At 42.6% G+C, this 24,151-nt stretch overlaps 1 protein-coding gene across 1 annotated transcript in view; it reads right to left on the bottom strand.

Annotated features, from left to right (window-relative positions):
- Positions 1-20,762, bottom strand: part of LOC142249880 (arf-GAP with dual PH domain-containing protein 1-like) — a 78,415-nt gene extending 57,653 nt beyond the window's left edge. Inside the window, exons 1-2 of the mRNA XM_075321842.1 lie at positions 20,473-20,762; positions 16,601-16,731 (exon numbers count right to left, since the gene is read on the bottom strand). Of these exons, the coding sequence (XP_075177957.1) occupies positions 16,601-16,731; positions 20,473-20,563 (222 nt within the window). The 5' untranslated portion in view covers positions 20,564-20,762. The remainder of the gene's footprint in view (positions 1-16,600; positions 16,732-20,472) is intronic.
- Positions 20,763-24,151: the final 3,389 nt, after the last annotated feature.

Raw genomic sequence — 24,151 nt, 5'->3', positions numbered from 1 at the left:
GATTAATTGATTTTATATTTTGATAGATCGGGCATTTCTGAACGCGGCGATACCAAATATGTGTATATTTATTTATTTTTTTAACCCTTTAATTTTCAATGGGGGGAAAGGGGGGTGATTTGAACTTTTAAGTTTTTTTATTTTTTTTATTTTTTAAAACTTTTTTTTATTTATTTTTTTTATTTTACTAGTCCCCCTAGGGGGCTATAGCGATCAGCAATCCGATCACTATTATCTATCTGCTGATCACAGCTATACAGCTGTAAACAGCAGATACAGTCACTTTCTTTTTCCCTCTGTTCCGTGCCGAGGGAAAACGAAAGTGAAACATCATAGCTGCAGGCGTCATCACATGACCCTGTGCTACGATGGCAACCACCAATAGTCACGTGATCACGCATGTGACTTCCGGTGGGGGCGGCAGTAAGTAAAAAACATGGCCGCGCGCATTTAGATCTTGCTGCAGACTTTGGCAGCAAGATTTAAGGGGTTAATGGCCGCGGGTGGAAGCGATTCCACCCGTGGCTAGCAGGCACACATGTCAGCTGTTGAAAACAACTGATATGTGTGCCGACCGCCGCCTGCCCGCGGCAGGGGGCGGGGCTTAACGGGACACGCTCCATGACGGATATATCCGTCCATGGTCGTGAAGGGGTTAATGGTAAAATTCCCAACAGGTGTTTGATCCATGAATCACCTAATAAATTTCAGTTTTCAATTAGAATTGGTATTTAAACAGTCCACCTCATCATGCTGCTCACATTTTGACATCATGAGACCAAGACAACAGCTAAAAATCAATCAAGAGTACCTCGCCAATGCACGGCTTTAAGCAGGATGTTCTCAGACAGACATAGCCACTAAGCTTAGAGTGTCACCTAGTGTCATCAGCAGGTTGCAACAGAGATACAGAGAGACTGGAAGAGCCACAGAAAGGCAGAGAAGTGGACGTCTTTGGCCACATCCCACACTGATGACCGCTTCATTGTGAACAATGCCTTTTGGATCCAGATGATGAATGCCACACAATTCCAGGCATATTTATGGGAGGTGGGAGGCACCCAAATGTCATGTCAGACCATTCAAAACCATTTACATTAGTGTGGTCTGCGTGCTTGAAGGGTACCTGACCACACAACCAGGCACAGGCATCATCATCTTACTAAATGAGGGGCCAGTGGGCCTTAGAGCTGTTCACTGATGAAACTCGATTCACGCTGAGCAGAAATGATGGCCACCAACATGTTGGAGACGTCAAGAAGAGCGCCATGCATCAGTCACTGTTGTCACCAGACGAGCCTTTGCAGGTCGTGATGTTACAGTGTGGGCAAGTGAGACCTCAATACAGAACTGCCCTACACTTTGCAAATGATATAGTGAAAAGCCCCTGCTACTTGAAAATCATCATCAATCCAGTCATTGTGCCTCTGCATGAACACCACATGTTTAATTTCATCTTTATGGATGACAATGCTCCAGCTCATCGAGGTCACATCATTAGGGAACGACTGCTGGAAAGTGGGGTACCTCAAATGGAGTGGTCGGCACTTTCTCCAGACCCAAAACCTATAGAAAACCTATGAGATCAGCTGAGCCACCGTGTAGAGGCTCGTAACTCTGTATCTCAGAACCTCAATGACCTGAGGGCCACTTTTCAAGAAGAGTGGGATGCCATACCTCAGCAGACAATAACTTCATGTATGGGAAGTCGTTGTCAAGCTATAACTGATGCTCAAGGCCACATAACAAGTTACTGAGACATTGACATTTTTTTGTGGAATACCTACCACTGTTGTTTCAATAAATTATTTGAGATGAGGAAGTCACCATTGCTGCTCCTACTTAAATGTCCTATTTTCATGGTAACATATCACTGTAGCGTGAACGTTTTACATAAATTTTACCCGAAGGCCAAATATCCCTAACTTTTTGTGAGTAGTGTATATGGTCATGGTGTTGCCTCATTATTTTTAAAGTATAGTAGTATTATTGGTCTTGGTATGGTTGGTGTTGTTCAGTAACACTATGTAGTATGTGTTGTTTAATAATTGTATGACTATTTTTTTAGGAGAATTACTAAGAAGATGTAGAGATGTTTATAGATTTGTACTATTTAATTATTTTTTGTGGGGCAGTAATTGTATCACTAAATTACTATGAGGCACTTAGATACAGGTAAAATATATCTTTGTACCGTGTTAGCCAGTAGAGATAAAAAATTGTTTAAAAGAACTGAAGTCCTCAGTGGTTGATACCTTTTAATGGCTAACTGAAAAGATGGTAATAATAGCAAGCTTTCCAGACTACTCAGGTCTCTTCATCAAGCTCAATATAACACAAAATCTGAAGAGTCACATATTTATACACAACAGGACCTCAGTTTTTATTTGGAACATTTTACATATAATTTTGGATCACAATTATCCTGTGCTCTATGCTACGCACTTACATCAGGGTTTCAATCTAAATTATTATTATTATTTATAGCGCCATTTATTCCATGGCGCTTTACAGTGAAAGAGGGTATACGTACAACAATCATTAACAGTACAAAACAGACTGGTATAGGAGGAGAGAGGACCCTGCCCACGAGGGCTCACAGTCTACAGTGAAGTCACCAAATGGCGTGAATCAGATGACATCCTCGAGAGATCCCTTCACTATAATGAGGCAGCAGAGTAACTCTGGACTCCATCTGGCTTCTGTTCAGCATTGTCTTTTTCAGAAGTTAAACAAAATGGTTGACCATGCTTTTATGAACGTTAAAAAGATGGACACTGCTGGATTAAAGGCATACACAGTCCAAAATGACTCCCTCTAACTTATTATAGTGATTTTTTTTCATTGGGAGTTCTGTCTGAATCACGTATGTCAGAGATTTACACATTAACTCTGGTGTGAGCACTCAGCGTAGAGCGCAGAATAAATGTGAGCTGAGCCCTACTGTGATCTTTGGGAGGCATAATAAACAAATCAATAACAGGTCAAAAATTGCTTCGACGCCCATGTTGCGGGATAAATGTTAGACAGCTTTCTTCGGGTCAGTGTGATTACAGAGATACCAGATTGATATAATTGTTTTTATGTTTGGCTACAATCACAAACTAAAAAAAATTTTTCGGTTTTCTTTTTTTGTTTTTACAAAAAAATGTTTTGCATCGCCATATTTTGAGAGCTATCATTTTTCTAGATTTCTGCTGACTGAGTCATGAGAGGGCTTGTTTTTTGCGGGATGAATTCATGATTTTATTTGTACTATTTTCAGCATTTTTGGATAGTTTTTATTCTAAATTTTTGGGATGCAAAATAAATATGAAACAGAAATTCAGAAATTGTTTTATTGTTTTTTACATTGCTCACTGTGTGGTAAAATTCATAAGATAGATTTATTCTTTGGATTAGTATGATTAAAACGATACCACATTTATATCATTTTTTACTGTTTTGCTATTTTTACACAAAAAAACAATTTTATAGAAAAAATAATCGCACTACTCTTAAAGATGTAGTTTTTTATTTGTCCACTGACAGAGCTGTATGGCGGCTTGTTTTACAATACCATTTTTACTTACATGTGACTTTTTGATTGCGATTGCGTATTGTTACACTTTTTTTGAGCTGTATGATGAAAAAGCATCCTTTTTTTGTCACATTCTTTCTTTTTTTTTTTTACAATATTCACAGACAGGATTAAATAGTGTGCCCCCCCCCCCACCTGGTAAAAATTACTGTTATTGTGAACAGTTAAGTTGAAGATGAAATGATCTCTAAAAGGCATAAAGTTAAAGATGACACATTTCCTTTATATTTAGTAAGAAAAAAAATATGAAAAATAAATATATAAATAAATATATATATACACTCCAGTTCAAACGTTTAGGGTCACTTAGATATTTCTTATTTTTTAAAGAAAAGCACTTTTTTTTCAATGAAGCTAACATTAAATTAAATAGAAATACACTCTATACATTGTGACTATTCTAGATGCAAACGTCTGGTTTTGTATGCAATATCTACATAGGTGTATAGAGGCCCATTTCCAACAACCACCACTCCAGTGTTCTAATGTTAGATTGTGTTTGCTAGCTGTATTAGAAGGCTAATGGATGTTTAGAAATCCCTTCAAAACCTTTGTGCAAATATGTTAGCACAGCTGAAAACAGTTTTGCTGATTAGAGAAGCTATAAAACTACCCTTCCTTTGAGGTAGTTGACATTCTGTAGCATTACATTTGTTGGCTCCATTAAACTATCAAAATGGCCAGAAAAGGGAACTTTCATGTGAAACTCGACAGTCTATTCTTGTTCTTAGAAATGAAGGCTATTCCATGCAAAAAATTGCTAAGAAACTGATGATTTCCTTCAACTGTGTGTACTACTCCCTTCAGAGGAGAGCCCAAACAGGCCATAAACAGAGTAGAAAAAGAAGTGGGAGGCCGCGCTGCACAACTGAGCAACAAGACAAGTACATTAGAGTCTCTAGTTTGAGAAATCGACGCCTCACAGGTCCTCTACTGGCAGCTTCATTAAATAGTACCCACAAAACGCCAGTGTCAATGTCTAGAATGAAGAGGCGACTCCGGAATGCTGGCCTTCAAGGCAGAGTGGCAAAGAAAAAGCCATATCTAAGACTGGCTAATAAAAGGAAAAGAGTAATATGGGCAAAAGAACACAGACATTGGACAGAGGAAGATTGGAAAAAAGTGTTATGGACAGACGAAATGAAGTTTGAGGTGTTTGGATCACACAGAAGAACATTTGTGAGACGCAGAACTACTGAAAAGATGCTGGAAGAGTGCCTGACGCCATCTGTCAAGCATGGTGGAGGTAATGTGATGGTCTGGGGTTTCTTTGGTGCTGGTAAAGTGGGAGAATTGTACAATGTAAAAGGGATTTTGAATAAGGAAGGCTATCACTCCCTTTTGGAACGCCATGCCATACCCTGTGGACAGCGCTTGATTGGAGCCAATTTCATCCTACAACAGGACAATGACCCAAAGCACACCTCCAAATTATGCATGAACTGTTTAGGGAAGAAGCAGGCAGCTGGTATTCTATCTGTAATGGAGTGGCCAGCCCAGTCACCAGATCTCAACCCTATTGAGCTGTTGTGGGAATAGCTTTACCGTGTAGTACGCAAAAAGTGCCCATCAAGCCAACCCAACGTGTGGGAGGAGCTTCTGGAAGCATGGGGTGAAATATATCCAGATTAACTCAGCAAATTAACAGCTAGAATGCCAAAGGTCTGCAAAGCTGGAATTGCTGAAAAGGGAGGATTCTGTGACGAAAGCAAAGTTTGAGGGAGAAAATTATTATTTTAAATAAAAATCATTATTTCTAACCTAGTTAATGTCATACAGTGCTGGCCCAAAGTATTGGCACCCCTGCAATTCTGTCAGATAATACTCAGTTTCTTCTTGAAAATGATTGCAATCACAAATTCTTTGGTATTATTATCTTCATTTAATTTTTCTTCAATGAAAAAAAAAAAATTGTCAAAAGCCAAATTGGATATAATTCCACACCAAACATAAAAAAGGGGTGGACAAAAGTATTGGCACTGATTGAAAAACCATGTGATGCTTCTCTAATTTGTGTCATTAACGGCACCTGTAACTTACATGTGGCACCTAAGAGGTGTTGGCAATAACTAAATCACACTTGCAGCCAGTTGACATGGATTAAAGTTGACTCAACCTCTGTCCTGTGTCCTTGTGTGTACCACATTGAGCATGGAGAAAAGAAAGAAGACCAAAGAACTGTCTGAGGACTTGAGAATCCAAATTGTGAGGAAGCATGAGCAATCTCAAGGCTACAAGTCCATCTCCAAAGACCTGAAAGTTCCTGTGTCTACGGTGTGCAGTGTCATCAAGAAGTTTAAAGCCCATGGCACTGTGGCTAACCTCCCTAGACGTGGAAGGAAAAGAAAAATTGACGAGAGATTTCAACGCAAGATTGTGCGGATGGTGGATAAAGAACCTCGACTACCATCCAAACAAGTTCAAGCTGCCCTGCAGTCCGAGGGTACAAAAGTGTCAACCCGTACTATCCGTCGGCGTCTGAATGAAAAGGGACTGTATGGTAGGATACCCAGGAAGACCTCACTTTTTACCCCGAGACATAAAAAAGCCAGGCTGGAGTTTGCCAAAACTTACCTGAGAAAGCCTAAAACGTTTTGGAAGAATGTTCTCTGGTCAGATGAGACAAAAGTAGAGCTTTTTGGGAAAAGCCATCAACATAGAGTTTACAGGAAAAAAAAAGAGGCATTCAAAGAAAAGAACACGGTCCCTACAGTCAAACATGGCGGAGGTTCCCTGATGTTTTGGGGTTGCTTTGCTGCCTCTGGCACTGGACTGCTTGACCGTGTGCATGGCATTATGAAGTCTGAAGACTACCAACAAATTTTGCAGCATAATGTAGGGCCCAGTGTGAGAAAGCTGGGTGTTCTTCAGAGGTCATGCGTCTTCCAGCAGGACAATGACCCAAAACACACTTCAAAAAGCACTAGAAAATGGTTTCATAGAAAGCACTGGAGACTACTAAAGTGGCCAGCAATGAGTCCAGACCTGAATCCCATAGAACACCCGTGGAGAGATCTCAAAATGGCAGTTTGGAGAAGGCACCCTTCAAATCTCAGGGACCTGGAGCAGTTTGCCAAAGAAGAATGGTCTAAAATTCCAGCAGAGCATTGTAAGAAACTCATTGATGGTTACCGGAAGCGGTTGTTCGCAGGTATTTTTGCTAAAGGTTGTGCAACCAAGTATTAGGCTAAGGGTGCCAATACTTTTGTCTGGCCCATTTTTGGAGTTTTGTGTGAAATGATCAATGATTTGATTTTTGTTTCATTCTCTTTTGTGTTTTTTCATTGCAAGCAAAATAAATGAAGATAATAATACCAAAGAATTTGTGATTGCAATCATTTTCAAGAAGAAACTGAGTATTATCTGACAGAATTGTAGGGGTGCCAATACTTTTGGCCAGCACTGTCTTTTTTATTCATTATGCAACTCATTTGATTAATAAAAGTATGATTTTTCATGGAAAAGACAAAATTGTCTGGGTGACCCCAAACTTTTGAACTGTAGTGTATATATATTTTACCTTTTAAAAATTACAAAAAAGTAAAATGAGTTGATGCAAAAGCTTTGGTACCCTTGGAGATTTGTGCGCTCAGATAACTTTGACCAAGGTTTCAGACCTTAAAGGAGTTGTCTGACATTAGCTTAACAAAAATGTTTGAGTTTATCTGTGCTGTATTGTCATATAAATCACACCTACATTGTTATTTTTAGTTTTCTAACTTTTGTTCCTCTTGAATTATCCCTTTATTCTCTGCAGCTCTTGTTTACATTCAGATCCAGCAAACTGACCACTTCCTGTGCAAAACCTCAGTCAGAGCTGTCACCGCCCACCCCAGTGTCCAGCCCCTCCCCAGTGTCCAGCCTCGCCCCCAGCACACACATTCCCTGTCAGTATTCTTCCCCAGCACCTGACCTGGTATCACTACAGCATTGCAAATAACAGCCCCACATCGGGCTCTGCACCGCACACGCACACATATGGCTCTGCACCGCACACATATGGCTCTGTACCGCACACATATAGCTCTGTACCGCACACGCACACATATGGCTCTGCACCGCACACGTATGCTCTGCACCGCACACATATGGCTCTGTACCGCACACAACTGGCTCTGCACCGCACACGCACACATATGGCTCTGTACCGCACACGCACACGTATGGCTCTGCACCGCACATGCACACATATGGCTCTGCACCGCACATGCACACATATGGCTCTGCACTGCACACATATGGCTCTGCACCGCACACGCACACATATGGCTCTGCACACGCACACATATGGCTCTGCACCGCACACGCACACATATGGCTCTGCACACGCACACATATGGCTCTGCACCGCACACATATGGCTCTGTACCGCACACGCACACATATGGCTCTGCACCGCACACGCACACATATGGCTCTGCACACGCACACATATGGCTCTGCACCGCACATGCACACATATGGCTCTGCACCGCACACGCACACATATGGCTCTGCACACGCACACATATGGCTCTGCACACGCACACATATGGCTCTGCAACGCACACGCACACATATGGCTCTGCACACGCACACATATGGCTCTGCACACGCACACATATGGCTCTGCACACGCACACATATGGCTCTGTACCGCACACGCACACATATGGCTCTGCACCGCACACGCACACATATGGCTCTGCACACGCACACATATGGCTCTGCACCGCACACGTACACATATTGCTCTGTACCGCACATGCACACATATGGCTCTGCACCGCACACGCACACATATGGCTCTGCACACGCACACATATGGCTCTGCACACGCACACATATGGCTCTGCACACGCACACATATGGCTCTGCAACGCACACGCACACATATGGCTCTGCACACGCACACATATGGCTCTGCACACGCACACATATGGCTCTGCACACGCACACATATGGCTCTGTACCGCACACGCACACATATGGCTCTGCACCGCACACGCACACATATGGCTCTGCACACGCACACATATGGCTCTGCACCGCACACGTACACATATTGCTCTGTATCGCACACGCACACATATGGCTCTGCACCGCACACGCACACATATGGCTCTGCACACGCACACATATGGCTCTGCACACGCACACATATGGCTCTGCACCGCACACGCACACATATGGCTCTGCACACGCACACATATGGCTCTGCACACGCACACATATGGCTCTACATACGCACACATATGGCTCTGCACACGCACACATATGGCTCTGCACCGCACACGCACACATATGGCTCTGCACACACACACATATGGCTCTGCACCGCACACGCACACATATGGCTCTGCACACGCACACATATGGCTCTGCACACGCATGTGGCGCCCCAGGACCTGGTCGCCACAACAGCATTGCCCTCCCAAAGGGTTAATGCTGAGCCTGGAGGTAATTGGGAGATCTATTGGCCAGTAAGTTAACACCCAACACAGTTCTCCCTCCGGCCAGCAGAGGGAGCTCTGAACCTGGAACTTCAGGGAGCATTCCTTAAGTCTGGCTGAAGGGAGGAAGTAGTAGTTAGTCTGGAGACAGGAGTGAAAGAGGACAGACGGAGAGTAGTGCTGCCTTGTAGAACTGGGGCCTAGAGCTGGGATAGCTTGGCCCAGTGAAGCAAGAAGTGCAGAGAGGCACAGAGGAGACTCGGACATCGGAGTCTGTGGTTGCCAGGGCATAAAATCCATCCCTGGTAGCTGAATCCGGAGGGCAGGAGAGCTGCAAGCCCCCTGGCCCAGAAGCAAACTGAGGGTACAGCTGCATCCCAAGGGCCTGGTGTGGACTCCAGCAGAGAAGCACCAGAGAGGGCCTGCGCAGTCTACCCCACAGAAAAAGGGACGAACCACCAGTCCCAGCAGCAAGAGGGCAATTGCTAACCCAAAGTGCAGTGTCCTAAACAGCAAAGAAAGATTAAGGAGTAGGCCTCATACTCAACTGGCCAAAGATCACCCCAGGCACTTCCAGGCCGGCCGGACCATCTTTACCATCTGTGACGGTCTCCCTGGACTAAACTTCTGCCGAGTAAAAGAGGAGAAGGTAAAGAGACTACTGTTTGTGCCTGTTTCTTTCATTGCTTGTCGGCCCTGCACCGTGCTAGTCACACAACACTATAGACTTCCACAAGCACCAACTGTGTCCCGGGGCACCGCTCCACCTGTGGGGAGCAGTACCACCATTGCTGCCACTTCATCACCCCGGAGGCCTTACACAGCAGCGGCGGCTTAATAGCCGCATACCACAGGTGGCGTCACGAACACAAACTTAAAGTCATCAGCCACATATTATACTGACACCCACCAGGGCCACGGAGTCGGGCCCAGCCACCACTGACTACCACGGGACTAGTCCGGCCTGGCACCGGGTGTCCCATAGCCCTGGGGTGGGCGAGTCACGCACACATATGGCTCTGCACCGCACACGCACACATATGGCTCTGCACACGCACACATATGGCTCTGCACCGCACACGCACACATATGGCTCTGCACACACACACATATGGCTCTGCACACACACACATATGGCTCTGCACCGCACACGCACACATATGGCTCTGCACACGCACACATATGGCTCTGCACCGCACACATATGGCTCTGTATCGCACACGCACACATATGGCTCTGCACCGCACACATATGGCTCTGCACACGCACACATATGGCTCTGCACCGCACACGCACACATATGGCTCTGTACCGCACACGCACACATATGGCTCTGCACATGCACACATATGGCTCTGCACCGCACACACACACATATGGCTCTGCACATGCACACATATGGCTCTGCACACGCACACATATGGCTCTGCACCCCGCCAATAGGGAACACATATATGGAATACATACTTAGCCCTCCTCGGTCCCCGCCGCTCCTGCACGTTCACCAGCTGTCTGTGCTCTGGACATATCAGCACAGTAGTGACATCACCGCTGTGTTGAAGAGAGCACAGACAGCGGGAGGGACAGTGATGAGAAGCAGCGCTGCGCTGCTTCTCATCAGCACTTTCAAATGTACCGGCATCTGTGATCTGTGATGCCGGTATATTTGAATGTGTGATCCTGAGCAGGGGTCCGGTGCTGGTGCTGACACCACGGCAGCCGCCGCCAGGCCCCGCCCCCAGGTCACAGACCCCACAGCAGTGCAGGGGGAGGTTACTGGAGAGTAAAAGAGGTGCGGGGGAATGTGTGGGAGGGTGCAGGGAAGGGGGCGGGGACTCACGCACTGTACAGCCCAGCAGGGAGGCGACATGCTGTTCCACATTTGCATGTCAACATGGCCCTGCCCATGTTGACATGAAATGACCGGAAGCAGCAAAATCGCGGCAGGAGCGGTCACATGACCGCTCTGAGCTGGGGGAGAGGGGCTGACAGCAGGACAGGAAAGTGGTCTCTATCTACTTACCTGCCCCAATGTAGCCAAATAGGGAAATAAAAAAAAAAAGTCAAAGAAGCCGGATAACCCCTTTAATTAGCCTGTTAGAGTTATGGCTTGTTCACTATCATCATTAGGAAAGGCTAGGTTATACAAATTTCACAGCTTTATGACAGCTCCTCTAACCCTGTGCAAAAAAACAGCAGTCATGGGTCCTTTTAAGCTGCTGCCTAGCCCTCTGAAAATGAAAATGGTGGAGCTCACAAAGCAGGAGAAGGCTATAAGAAGATAGCAAAGAGTTTTCAATTGCCCTTTCTTCACCTCATAATGTAATTAAGAAATGGTAGTCAACAGAAACAGTGGAGGTCAAGATAAGGTCTGGAAGACCAAACAAAACTTCTGTGACAGCTTCTTGTAGGATTGTAAATCAGAGCCCGCAGTTGATTACAAAAAACCTTCAGGATGATTTAGCAGACTCTGGAGTTCTGATACATTGTCCTACTTTTCAGAGACACAAGCACAAATATGGCCTTCATGGAAGAGTCATCAGAAGAAAACCTCTTCTGCGTCCTCACCATAAAATTCAGCATCAGTGGTATGCAGAAGAACTCTGTGGCCACAATGATCAAAGGTATGTGTAGAGATAAAAGGACACAGAATTTCAGGAAAAGAACATATCGTCAACCATTAAGCATGGGGATGGATCAATCATGCTCTGTGGTTGTATTGCAGCCAGTGGCAGAGGGAACATTTCATGGGTAGAGGGAAGAATGGATTCAATGAAATTTCAACAAATCCTCGATGTAAACATAACACCATCTGTAAAAAAGCTGAGGTTGAAAAAAAGGATGGCTTCTACAAATGGATAATGATAATAACGCACAAGTCAAAGTCCACAATAGACAACCTCAAAAGGTAAAAGATGAAGGTTTTACATTGGTCCTAACAGACCCCTGATCTGAACATCATTGAAAATTTGGTGTAATGCAAAAACCTTAGCGGAATAAAGCATTTACAAACATAGGAACATGTTACGTTATGTAGAGAAGTAATGCACAATCCCTTTAAGCTAAGATTTTATAGGCAGTTTAAACAGTGTTTTTAAACTAACAGGCAGCATGAGTTTTCCCAAAATCAACAAAAAAACAATAATCCAGATTGCCTGAACTGTTATTTTCTGCACAAAAAATATAGTAAAAAAACACAGTGTGAAAATACAAAACAGTGTTGGTAACAATGTAACATTGCTTAAAAAAACATATACGGTACTTACCTCTCGTACTGCTGCTGCTCCAGTAATGGCGGCGGAATTCCTGGTGGTCACATTACTAAGTCACATGACAGCTATAGCCTATCAGTGAGCATTGATGGACTGTAGCCTCCATAGTTTCGTCAGATGGAAGCTGCAGCTAATCATTGGCAGCTGTCACAACATAATAATGTCATATGACCGCCGGGAATCACAGAGTGGACATCCCATGAGTGTCACTGGTCTGGGAGATTTATAATGCTTAGTAAACCTTTCTTATTATATGGTGCTCACTTAGTCATTAGGGAGGTGCAGGGAGCCATTACAGTCACCCCTCACTATTAGTCCCCGCACTTTGATTGACAGCTCCCTGCACTGCCCTAATGACCAGTAGTGACTTCAGTGAGAATAAAACTTCATTATCTCCCTCTGTAGTAAGCTAGTCAGGCAGTATAAACCATTTTCAAATTTACGCACCTCATACTCCATAATACAGTTAGGTCCAGAAATATTTGGACAGTGACACAATTTTGGCGAGTTGGGCTCTGCATGCCACCACATTGGATTTGAAATGAAACCTCTACAACAGAATTCAAGTGCAGATTGTAACGTTTAATTTGAAGGTTTGAACAAAAATATCTGATAGAAATTGTAGGAATTGTACACATTTCTTTACAAACACTCCACATTTTAGGAGGTCAAAAGTAATTGGACAAATAAACCAAACCCAAACAAAATATTTTTATTTTCAATATTTTGTTGCGAATCCTTTGGAGGCAATCACTGCCTTAAGTCTGGAACCCATGGACATCACCAAACGCTGGGTTTCCTCCTTCTTAATGCTTTGCCAGGCCTTTACCGCCGCAGCCTTCAGGTCTTGCTTGTTTGTGGGTCTTTCCGTCTTAAGTCTGGATTTGAGCAAGTGAAATGCATGCTCAATTGGGTTAAGATCTGGTGATTGACTTGGCCATTGCAGAATGTTACACTTTTTTGCACTCATGAACTCCTGGGTAGCTTTGGCTGTATGCTTGGGGTCATTGTCCATCTGTACTATGAAGCGCCGTCCGATCAACTTTGTGGCATTTGGCTGAATCTGGGCTGAAAGTATATCCCGGTACACTTCAGAATTCATCCGGCTACTCTTGTCTGCTGTTATGTCATCAATAAACACAAGTGACCCAGTGCCATTGAAAGCCATGCATGCCCATGCCATCACGTTGCCTCCACCATGTTTTACAGAGGATGTGGTGTGCCTTGGATCATGTGCCGTTCCCTTTCTTCTCCAAACTTTTTTCTTCCCATCATTCTGGTACAGGTTGATCTTGGTCTCATCTGTCCATAGAATACTTTTCCAGAACTGAGCTGGCTTCATGAGGTGTTTTTCAGCAAATTTAACTCTGGCCTGTCTATTTTTGGAATTGATGAATGGTTTGCATCTAGATGTGAACCCTTTGTATTTACTTTCATGGAGTCTTCTCTTTACTGTTGACTTAGAGACAGATACACCTACTTCACTGAGAGTGTTCTGGACTTCAGTTGATGTTGTGAACGGGTTCTTCTTCACCAAAGAAAGTATGCGGCGATCATCCACCACTGTTGTCATCCGTGGACGCCCAGGCCTTTTTGAGTTCCCAAGCTCACCAGTCAATTCCCTTCTTCTCAGAATGTACCCGACTGTTGATTTTGCTACTCCAAGCATGTCTGCTATCTCTCTGATGGATTTTTTCTTTTTTTTCAGCCTCAGGATGTTCTGCTTCACCTCAATTGAGAGTTCCTTAGACCGCATGTTGTCTGGTCACAGCAACAGCTTCCAAATGCAAAACCACACACCTGTAATCAACCCCAGACCTTTTAACTACTTCATTGATTACAGGTTAACGAGGGAGACGCCTTCAGAGTTAATTGCAGCCCTTAGAGTCCCTTGTCCAATTACTTTTGGTCCCTTGAAAAAGAGGAGGCTATGCATTACAGAGCTATGATTCCTAAACCCTTTCTCCGATTTGGATGTGAAAACTCTCATATTGCAGCTGGGAGTGTGCACTTTCAGCCCATATTATATATATAATTGTATTTCTGAACATGCTTTTGTAAACAGCTAAAATAACAAAACTTGTGTCACTGTCCAAATATTTCTGGCCCTGACTGTATAAATAATCTCTCATCCTCCAATATATTTATTTTTTATTACATGGGCACATATCCAAGCAACGTACATACAATTTTGATCATTTTTATGGTGTATTTGAATTATTTATTTTGCAATTAGCCTATATTATAAGAATGCATATGACTCATGGTCTTTATAATATTCTCATCCTCAATCCAGTTACTTATAGTCCAAATTCATATGTAGTAGATGCTGTGCTAAATAGGTAATTAGCAAATAACTATTTCAAAATTCTGCCACCTTAATATGCCGGCCACTAGATATCTTCCTTGTCTAACTTGCTGTTGACATTTGTAATCTGTATATTATATTGACATATTACAGGAATTTGGCTCCTTCATGGATTCTAAGCTTTGCTCTTCTGCCACCGCACATAGGCATGAAAGAGAAGTAGGCTTTCACTTTGGGCAAGCAAGCCATTGGACAATGGCAAGAGCAGTGCATGTTAGAGAGTGGCTGTTACAACACATATAGTGCTGGCTAAGTGCATATAAAGAGAAACAACCCACTGAAAGAGACTGAATAGCAAGACACTAAGCATCCGAATCGGAACAGTTCCTGGACAAATTAACAGTGTTAAAGGGAATATGTCACCAGGTTTTGCCACCTAATCTGCGAACAGCATAATGTAGGTTCAGAGATCCTGATTCCAGCAATGTATCACTTAATGGGCTGCTTAGTGTAGTTTTGATAAAATCACTGTGTAATCAGCAGGAGATTATCATTAGAGGACTACTTGGTGTGCTGCAGATAATCCAGCATATTCATGAGCTCCGTATAACGACTAGAACTGCAGCAGAGAAAAGATTGATTTTGTCAACATGACAGCAAACAGCTCAGTAAGTGACACATCACTGGAATCAGGGTCTTTGCCCCTACATTATGCTTCTCTCAGATGGGGAAGCAAAAACCTTTTGACAGATTCCCCATAATAGAAGTACATATGTTTTTTAAAATGTATGTAACATGGCAGCCACATCCAGCCTTTGTTAAAACAAGACACAAACACACTTGGCTTGATAAAGGTCAGATGTAGGAGAAACATAGTCTATTATGTAATATATAAAGCTGAGTGTATGTATGTGTAGTGGGAGAAAGACATAGAGAGAGATAGAGAGTGAATGGGAGAGTGAGAGAGTGGAAGAGAGGGAGAGTGGGAGACAGAGAGAGTGGGAAAGTGGGAAAGAGGGAGAGAGAGAGTGGGAGACAGAGAGAATGGGAGAGAGGGAGAGTGGAAGAGAGGGAGAGTGTTGAGAGAGGGAGAGTGGGAGACAGAGAGAATGGGAGAGAGGGAGAGTGGAAGAGAGGGGGAGTGTTGAGAGAGGGAGAGTGGGAGACAGAGAGAGTGGGAAAGAGGGAGAGAGAGAATGGGAGAGAGGGAGAGTGTGAGAGAGGAAGAGTGGGAAAGAGGGAGAGTGTGAGAGAGGGAGAGTGGGAGAGAGGGAGAGTGTTGATAGATGGAGAGTGGGAGACAGAAAGAGTGGGAAAGAGGGAGAGAGAGAGTGGGAGACAAAGAGAGTGGGAGAGAGGGAGAGAGGAATAGTGGGAGAAAGAGTGGGAGAGAGGGACAGTGGGAGAGAGGGACAGTGGGAGAGAGGAAGAGTGGGAGTGAGGAAGAGTGGGAGAAAGAGAGGAAGAGTGGGAGTGAGGAAGAGTGGGAGTGAGGGGGAGTGGGGGAGAGAGAGCGGGAGAAAGAGAGTGGGAGTGAGGGAGAGTGGGAGAGAGAGAGAGAGAGACTTAGTTACTATCCTGGGCAACACTGGGTACTACAGCTAGTATTATATATATTTATTATTTGTATTGGATCCTCTGGAGGCTTGGAGTTCTTCTAATTAGATTAGGTTTCTCTTTGTGGAAAAAGGATCGCACCACAAAAATCAAGAAGCGCCACAGATAATGCATGAGAACTAACCATGTGACAAGTAGTAGATGAACTTGTTGTGGGGGATGAGGTCGGCAAGGCAATGCTTTTCTACAGGTTTTATGTGTAAGGACAGGCAGACTTTAAAGCTTAAAGGGGTTGTCCAAAATCAAGAAGAACAAATAAAAAAACTAAACAATCGCAGGATGTCATGAAAGCAGCATTACTTTAAATATCAATTTTTCATAGCCTTGTTTATAATCAAGATAAAAGGGAGGATTTTAGACATGGTTATAAAGTAAGAAAGGGATCTGTTACCTGAATCTGCTCTTCATCCCATTTGGCCATAGTCAGAGATTTCACCTTACTGATTTCAGAGATGTTTCGATGAATACCACAACAGGTCACACACACAAAGACACCCAGGGTATAGGAGGCCCACTGTGGGTCTTAAAGTAAAGAAAATGTGATAGTTATCAAAGCTGTGCTCCACAGTGGCCACATCAGGCCTATTCACAATTCCAAATATTAATAGTATTATAATTACATCCAGGTCTGTTTTTTGCTTTTTAGAATATGCATATGGGATATTTTAAAACATAGAAATTTAATATAACACTAGGCCACAGAGATATGGAAGTGAGATTTGCTGACTTTGTGTTAGTGAGCCATACGGAAAGAAAACAGATGTTGAATAAAGATGTGTTAATGGGTAGAGATGAGCAAACCCGAGGTACCGAACATGGAATTTACAAAAAGAAACAATACAGAGTTCAGGTTCGGATGCTTTACGTATGCAAACCACTGTCACGAGCCCAATTAGTGACTTCCATTGGGGTTCAGGTAAAGTCCGTGTCACAAACCAAACGTTATCTAAAGTCTGGATGAAGCCGCCGAACCGCACTTCAACGGGTCTATTCATGAGGCCTGTTATCAATGGCCACTAATTAAATGTTTTTCAGTTCTGGATTAAAGTTATCTGGAACTATATATTTTTGTATTATTGGCCTAAGAACTAACATGTAATATAGAATAAACGTGGCACTCAAAATGGTGGTGAATTCAAAAACATTTTAATGGCAATCCCCAAAAAACAAGAAAAATTGACGTTTTGGTCCTAAATTGTGGACATTCATCAGAATGCAAGCTGATTGCCTGGTGATGTGAGCAGACAAAAGTGGCAATGCTATGGTGACAACAGTCACAAGGATGTAGCGCTTGATTTCCAAGTTTATTCTACATTATTTTTTTTTAATTAAATGTTTTTATTAAAGTTTTACAAGTTACAACCAAACAAACATTGGAGGCTACCCAACCTCTACCCCCCCCCCCCCAACAAACATTAAACAGTCTTGTAGAAAGGAGAGATAATGTCAAATCTGCAGCTCCACACATTCCTAGACAAAAGTTCTTAAGTACCATTATTAGATTTATCAATTAATCTAATTAGACTTTTGTTTTTCTTTATGAGTTTTTGCTTTGTTTGGCATTGTACACTGTTAAATGTCATTTTTGATGAAGAATCTAACCTGTTCCCATGCTACTCTCTTCTCCCCAAACCTCCGTCATCATTATAGATAAGTTCTGCAGAAATTTCTCGCCCATTTCCCTTTATTATCAATTTAGAGTAAGCCCAATCTAAACCTAATCAGTTCCCTCGAAGCCAACCCTGACCCATCTCTCCATCGTGCCCATATTTTTTCAAATTTGATGACGCCATTTCTTTTCCGGTATATACTTTTCTCCACATTTATCACCCAATTAACTTTTTTGCCATATTCAGATATTGTAAGACTGTGGTCAGAGATCCAGTGTTGATCGATTAGTTTCCTGGCAATATATAATAGTCTAGATACGGCCACTTTGCCCTCCTCCTCCAAAGGTAAATCCTCCACGTATCCCAGAATTCATACAAAGGGAGTTAAGCTCGTCTCTATTATATATACTCTATTGATTATTTCTGTCACCTCTCTCGAGGAATGTTCAATATCAGGACACGACCACATCATATGTAATAGATCTGCGGAACATATTTTGCATCGCGGGCAGAAGGGATCAGTTCTAACTCCAATATCAAACAGGAATCTAGGAGTGCGATATACTTGGTAAATAACGTCTTGTATGACCTCTTTAATGTTGTGTTCAAATCTTATGTATTTTTAGGGGCATTTTTATCAAAACTGTTTGAAATAAAGATTTAATTTGTTGCCCATAGCATCCAATCACAGAGGAGCTTTCATTTTGTCAAAGCGGTTTTAAAAATGAAAGCTGCTGTCTGGTTACCATAAGCAAGAAGGACCATCTTTCTTTTGTTTTTCTTTTAGACCACTTTGATAAACGAAGCCCTTAGTCCTATATTAATATTTAGTCAATCCTGCCTTTTGGCACCAACTATACCGGTATTACGGAAATGGGAATGAGTATTTATTGTGCTGGGGTGATCAGGAAGTGAATAATATACTCTAAAAAATATTTTATATTTATCCTTTTAAAAGACTTCTCGGACTCACCATACTACTTTACACACACACACACACACACACACACACACACACACACACACACACACACACACACACTTATTTATAACATATAGGTAACCACAATATAGTAAGGACTGGACTGGAGTATCTGGGTTATGCCCTGTTCTCACCCTACTAGGCCCTACCTGGCCACAGGGATTTTATGCACCCTAGGGTTTGAGTGATGCCCCGTTCCACAATGGCCAGCTCTAAATACCCTCCTTTTCCCCTACTGGTCTACACAGGTGCATTGTTATTCAAATTCACCTTACTAAGCCTAGATGAAGGTCTATCCCCCCCTAGGCAGTACTTCAGTGGGTACTTAGCTATGTGTGCAATATTAGGTTCACTGATAATCTACACCACCACCTAATTAAATATGTACATTTGGAGGTATCACACTTAATATATTACAGTAGAAACTCCCAATCTGGAGCCTATTGCAAGCACTTGATATACTCAATAGACCCCACTATTCACATATCCTTAGCTGGTATACTGCAACATTTTCTTCAACCATTAGTATATAGAAAATAGAGAGAGAATCATTATTTCACCGTCTATTTTGAAGTACCTTGCTTTAATTGGTGAACCCAGAGTTGGAGGAAACTCGTTGAGTGAGATGAGTAAATACATTTATGAATGAATCAAATGCCCATATCTGATCTCTAAACTTTATATTGGCTAAAGATATGTGAATAGTGGGGTCTATTGAGTATAGTACGTGATTGCAATAGGCTCCAGATTGGGAGTTTCTGCTGTAATATATTAAGTGTGATACCTCCAAAAGTACATATTTATTAAGGTGGCGGCGTAGATTATCAGTGAACGTAATATTGCACACATAGTTAAGTACCCACTGAGGTACTGCCTAGGTGGGGGATAGACCTTCATCTAGGCTTAGTAAGGTGAATTTGAGTAACACCGCACCTGTATAGACCAGTAGGGGAACATGAGGGTATTTAGGGCTAGCCGTCGTGGATTGGGGGCACCACTTGAACTCTAGGGTGCATAAAATCCCTGTGGCCAGGTAGGGCCTAGTAGGATGAGAACAGGGCATAACCCAGATACTTCACTCCTTACTATATAGAGTATATTTTTTCGGTGATTTAGTATTTTTCAGAATACACTACGGATATCTCATAATTGGTGATTAAGTGATCAGGAAGTTGAGCAATATTTCAGCCGCTTGCCATTAGATATAGTCAGGTACAATAGGACAATTACTTGTCACAGACTTGGAACAATGCAAACTGTTTGGCAAAGAAGACTAAAGTTTGTATTAATGTTGACTTCCCATAATTAGGCCAAGGCACCCAGGTGACATAATTGTTACATTATTGCATAATTGTGCCAAAATATTACAATAAACTATAAAGAGGAAATAAAATTATTAAAAGTCTAGGTTGAAAAAAAGACCTAGGTCCATCTAGTTCAACCTTCCTTCACCAATACAGTCCATAAATTTAGAGATATTTTTATCTGGCTTTTCTCAGGATTGTGCTAAAACCGATATTAAATTTACAAAGCTGCAGGACAATGCTAAGGTTTATGGCCAGGACAATACTAAAATGCACCCTGAGAGTTACCCGGAATCTAGTGTCCCCCTCCCATTATTTCCTCGTTTCTTAACATGTCCAGACCACCTTTCCTTTCATGTTCTCTCACCTGTTTCTCCACAGTCTGCACATTTTGTATTTCCTCCCTTTCTTGACAAAATCTTGACTGATTTCTTGTTCCAGTCCTGTTCTCCAGACATCGTAATGTAAGGAATATACTACACAAGTTCAGATTAAAGTGTCACTCTGTAACATGGAGAATTTCCGGGACTAGATGTGACGGCCATGCACCGTGTAGATGCCCAAGTACAAGCTCGTAAACCAAAGTTTATCTACGTCCGGGTGCCAACAAGCCAATCTGTGTCCTCACAGGGCGAGGTGACTAGTACTGTCTGCAAGATCCAACCTCTCCTACCTACAGACTGCTGGAAAGGGGGAGGGAGTTTTTAATTAGTAAACCAGTTTTTCAACATTTCAGTCTTACAAGGCACTTGAAGGAGGCCAGACTGTATTCGCTAGGACTTGTACACACACACGCACGGCTCGCACACCTATAATGTGATACATTAATGTCATAATGTGTTCTTTTATTATTACTAATAAGCAGTATGCTAATACACACCTATAATATACAAGTACAGTTGAAACCAGAAGTTTACATAAACTATCTAAAAAGACACATGTGCATGTTTGTCTCACTATCTGACATGAAATCAAAATCAGCTTCTGAGGTTTATTGGCAACATCTGAGTTAATTAGAGACACACCTGTGGATGTATTGTAATGCACACCTAAAACACCCTGCTGCTATGTGAAGCATCATGGGAAAGTCAAAAGAAATCAGCCGAGAAAATTGTGGACTTGCACAAGTCTGGTTCATCCTTGGGTGCAATTTCCTCATACCTGAAAGTGCCTAATTCATCTGTACAAACAATTATACGCAAGTACAAACAAGATAGGACTGTCCAGCCATCATACCGCTCAGGAAGGAGAAGGGTTTGAATGTGCTTTGGTCAAACATGTGCATATCAACCCAAGAACAAAAGCAAAAGACTTTGTGAAGATGCTGGCGGAAGCTGGTAAGATTGTGTCATTATCCACAGTGGAACGAGTACTGTATCAACATGGGCTGAAAGGCCACTCTGCCCAAAGAAGCCATTACTCCAAAAGAAACATAAAAAAAACCAGATTAATGTTTGAAAATGCACACTGGAACAAAGTCCTTAATTTTTGGAGACATGTCCTGTGGTATGACGAAACTAAAATTGAACTGTTTGGTCATAATGACCATCATTACGTTTGGAGGAAAAAGGGAGATGCTTAGAAGCCTAAGAACACCATCCCAAATGTGCAACACGGGGGTGGCAGCATCACGTTGTGGGGTAGTTTTGCTGCATGAGGGACTGGGGCACAACCCCATGCCGTTTTTTTAAATAATTTATTTAAATAATTTTAAATAAGCCACATGGGGTCCCTCTGATTTTGCTATATAGCCAGGATAACGCACACAGCTGGGAGCTGCAGCCTGTTGCTGTCTGCTTTATCTTCGCTGAGTACCAAAATAGGGGAGACCCTATGCCATTTTTTCAAATAATTTATTTGTTTTTTAACTCCACTTCGGGGACTCAAACAGCAAGTGTGATGGCAACCAATCACAGATGCCGGCAGTCTGGCTGTAACCAATCACAGACGCTGTCACAGAGGTTGGGTGGGGAAGCAGTAAACATGCATGAGATTTAATGAGCTGACCCGGAAGCAGTGTGACAGCTGCACAGAGACTCGGTTAGTATAACCGTGTTGCTTTAATAGCCATTTTGCTTCCTTTTTATCTGTGTGGCCGAACCTGAACAGTAACACAGACTTTCCTGAGAAGTCCATGTTTGGGGTCTGACACTAGGTTTCCAGTAAGCATCCCGAACTTTACAGTTCGAGTTCACCCATCACTACTGCTGTGTAATGACCTCAATGCTGCTACTGTGTTTGTGCCACACAAAAATAGTGGAGCAGGATCTCCTCTTTTGTCTGTGTACTGTGTATGGAAGACATCACAGCAGCTAGTCTCCACCCATTAGTTCAAGGAAAACAGAAATAACAAAGCTTATACTCACCTCCGGCGCCATTCCAGCGGTGTTGTCATTCGCTCTCCTGGGGCTCACGTGACATTGTTACGTTATGCTGTATGGGGGAAAAAGCGCAATAGGGTCTTACCCGGTATGAGGGTAGAGAGACAGAAAGACATACACTCACCTGGTAGGGTTGTGCCAGTCACAACCTCCTATGATCGCATGTGAGTGTTTTTATGTGGTTTAGCAGCGGCCCTGGAAAGCAGGTTATCATATAAATCAAATAGAAAAATGGTTTTAAATGCCACGCTAAACACCACAGATGCTGTAGATAAAGAGATTTCCTTTATTTCACAGTTCTACGCATTTCGGAGACATCTCCGTCTCCTTCCTCAGGAAAAGAAATCATATTACAAACAACAGGCCAACAGGACCTATATATAGGAATTCAAGTGGCTACTTGTATTCCTATATATAGGTCCTGTTGGCCTGTTGTTTGTAATATGATTTCTTTTCCTGAGGAAGGAGACTGAGATGTCTCTGAAACGCATAGAACTGTGAAATAAAGGAAATCTCTTTATCCACAGCATCTGTGGTTTTTAGAGCGGCATTTAAAACCGGTTTTCTATTTGATTTATATTGTTACATTATGTGAGCTCCTTGTCCAATCAGCGCCGGCCTCAATGTCTCCATCTTCTCACGAATTGACCATAAAGAGGACATTATAGCTAGAGCTGGCCACTTACTTCCTATTGAATTTCAAATCATCAGAAGATTTGGATAGTGAAGCCGGAGCTGATTGGGCACCGTCACGATTCCCACGTATACCCCGTTCAGTTGGGCAGTCACATGATCAAATATATGCGACTTTCCAACCTGTGGTCACATTTTGACTAGTCTCATAGTAGAACGAAGGCAATTTTTACAAAAAAGGTAAATTGCAAAGTTGCTTCTTTTTACAAATACCTTGCAATTTTACCCATTTCGGACATTGATAAAAAAAAACACCTTTTCTCTCCAGATTCCAAACACACTGAGCTTTATTTTGCCTCTCCTGATCCAGCTGTGTCTCTGCCGCTTCTGTAGACTCTGAAGAAGCTGACCTCTGTCTGTGAAACGGTCGTAGAGGCTGGAGCCTGACTGCATCTGACCTAGGTCACCCCACATGGGTAATGGCAATTTAGCCTTGGATTTTGCAACTTAGCTTGTGTTTACTCTTTATATGTATAGGCGACTGTGGAATGTGAGAGCGTTTGTCATGTATTATTATTTGTAACTATTGGTAATTTATGGAGTGACACATGACAATGCTATTCACTTTCCACTGGATATATGTATGCTCTGTGTTGGAATATCTATAGTAAAATCCGGTAACCAGTGTTTGTTTCAGCAATTCTTTCCTTTTCATCAATTTAACATTTTGGACAGTAATTTGCCTGGAAAACTCACTATACTTTGTATCAATATAGTCGGAGATGAAAAGTGTATCTACATGTGCGGTGTATAATCGGCTGCTTACTGATGTTTTGCACTGATTTATGAATTGAATATTGACATTGTGGTATCGAATTTTGGTTGGACATGATACCTATACGAAGTGATACAGCATTATACATAGATTGTATCATTGGAGCAAACTATTTGACTTAAGCCCACTTTACACGCTTCAATATATCTCACAATCCGTCGTTGGGGTCAAGTTGTAAGTGACGCACATCCGGCATT

The sequence above is a fragment of the Anomaloglossus baeobatrachus genome, chromosome 8 (genome assembly GCF_048569485.1).
Source record: "Anomaloglossus baeobatrachus isolate aAnoBae1 chromosome 8, aAnoBae1.hap1, whole genome shotgun sequence".
In the NCBI taxonomy this organism is placed as follows: Eukaryota; Metazoa; Chordata; class Amphibia; order Anura; family Aromobatidae; genus Anomaloglossus; species Anomaloglossus baeobatrachus.
This window is presented reverse-complemented; position numbering and strand designations above follow the sequence as displayed.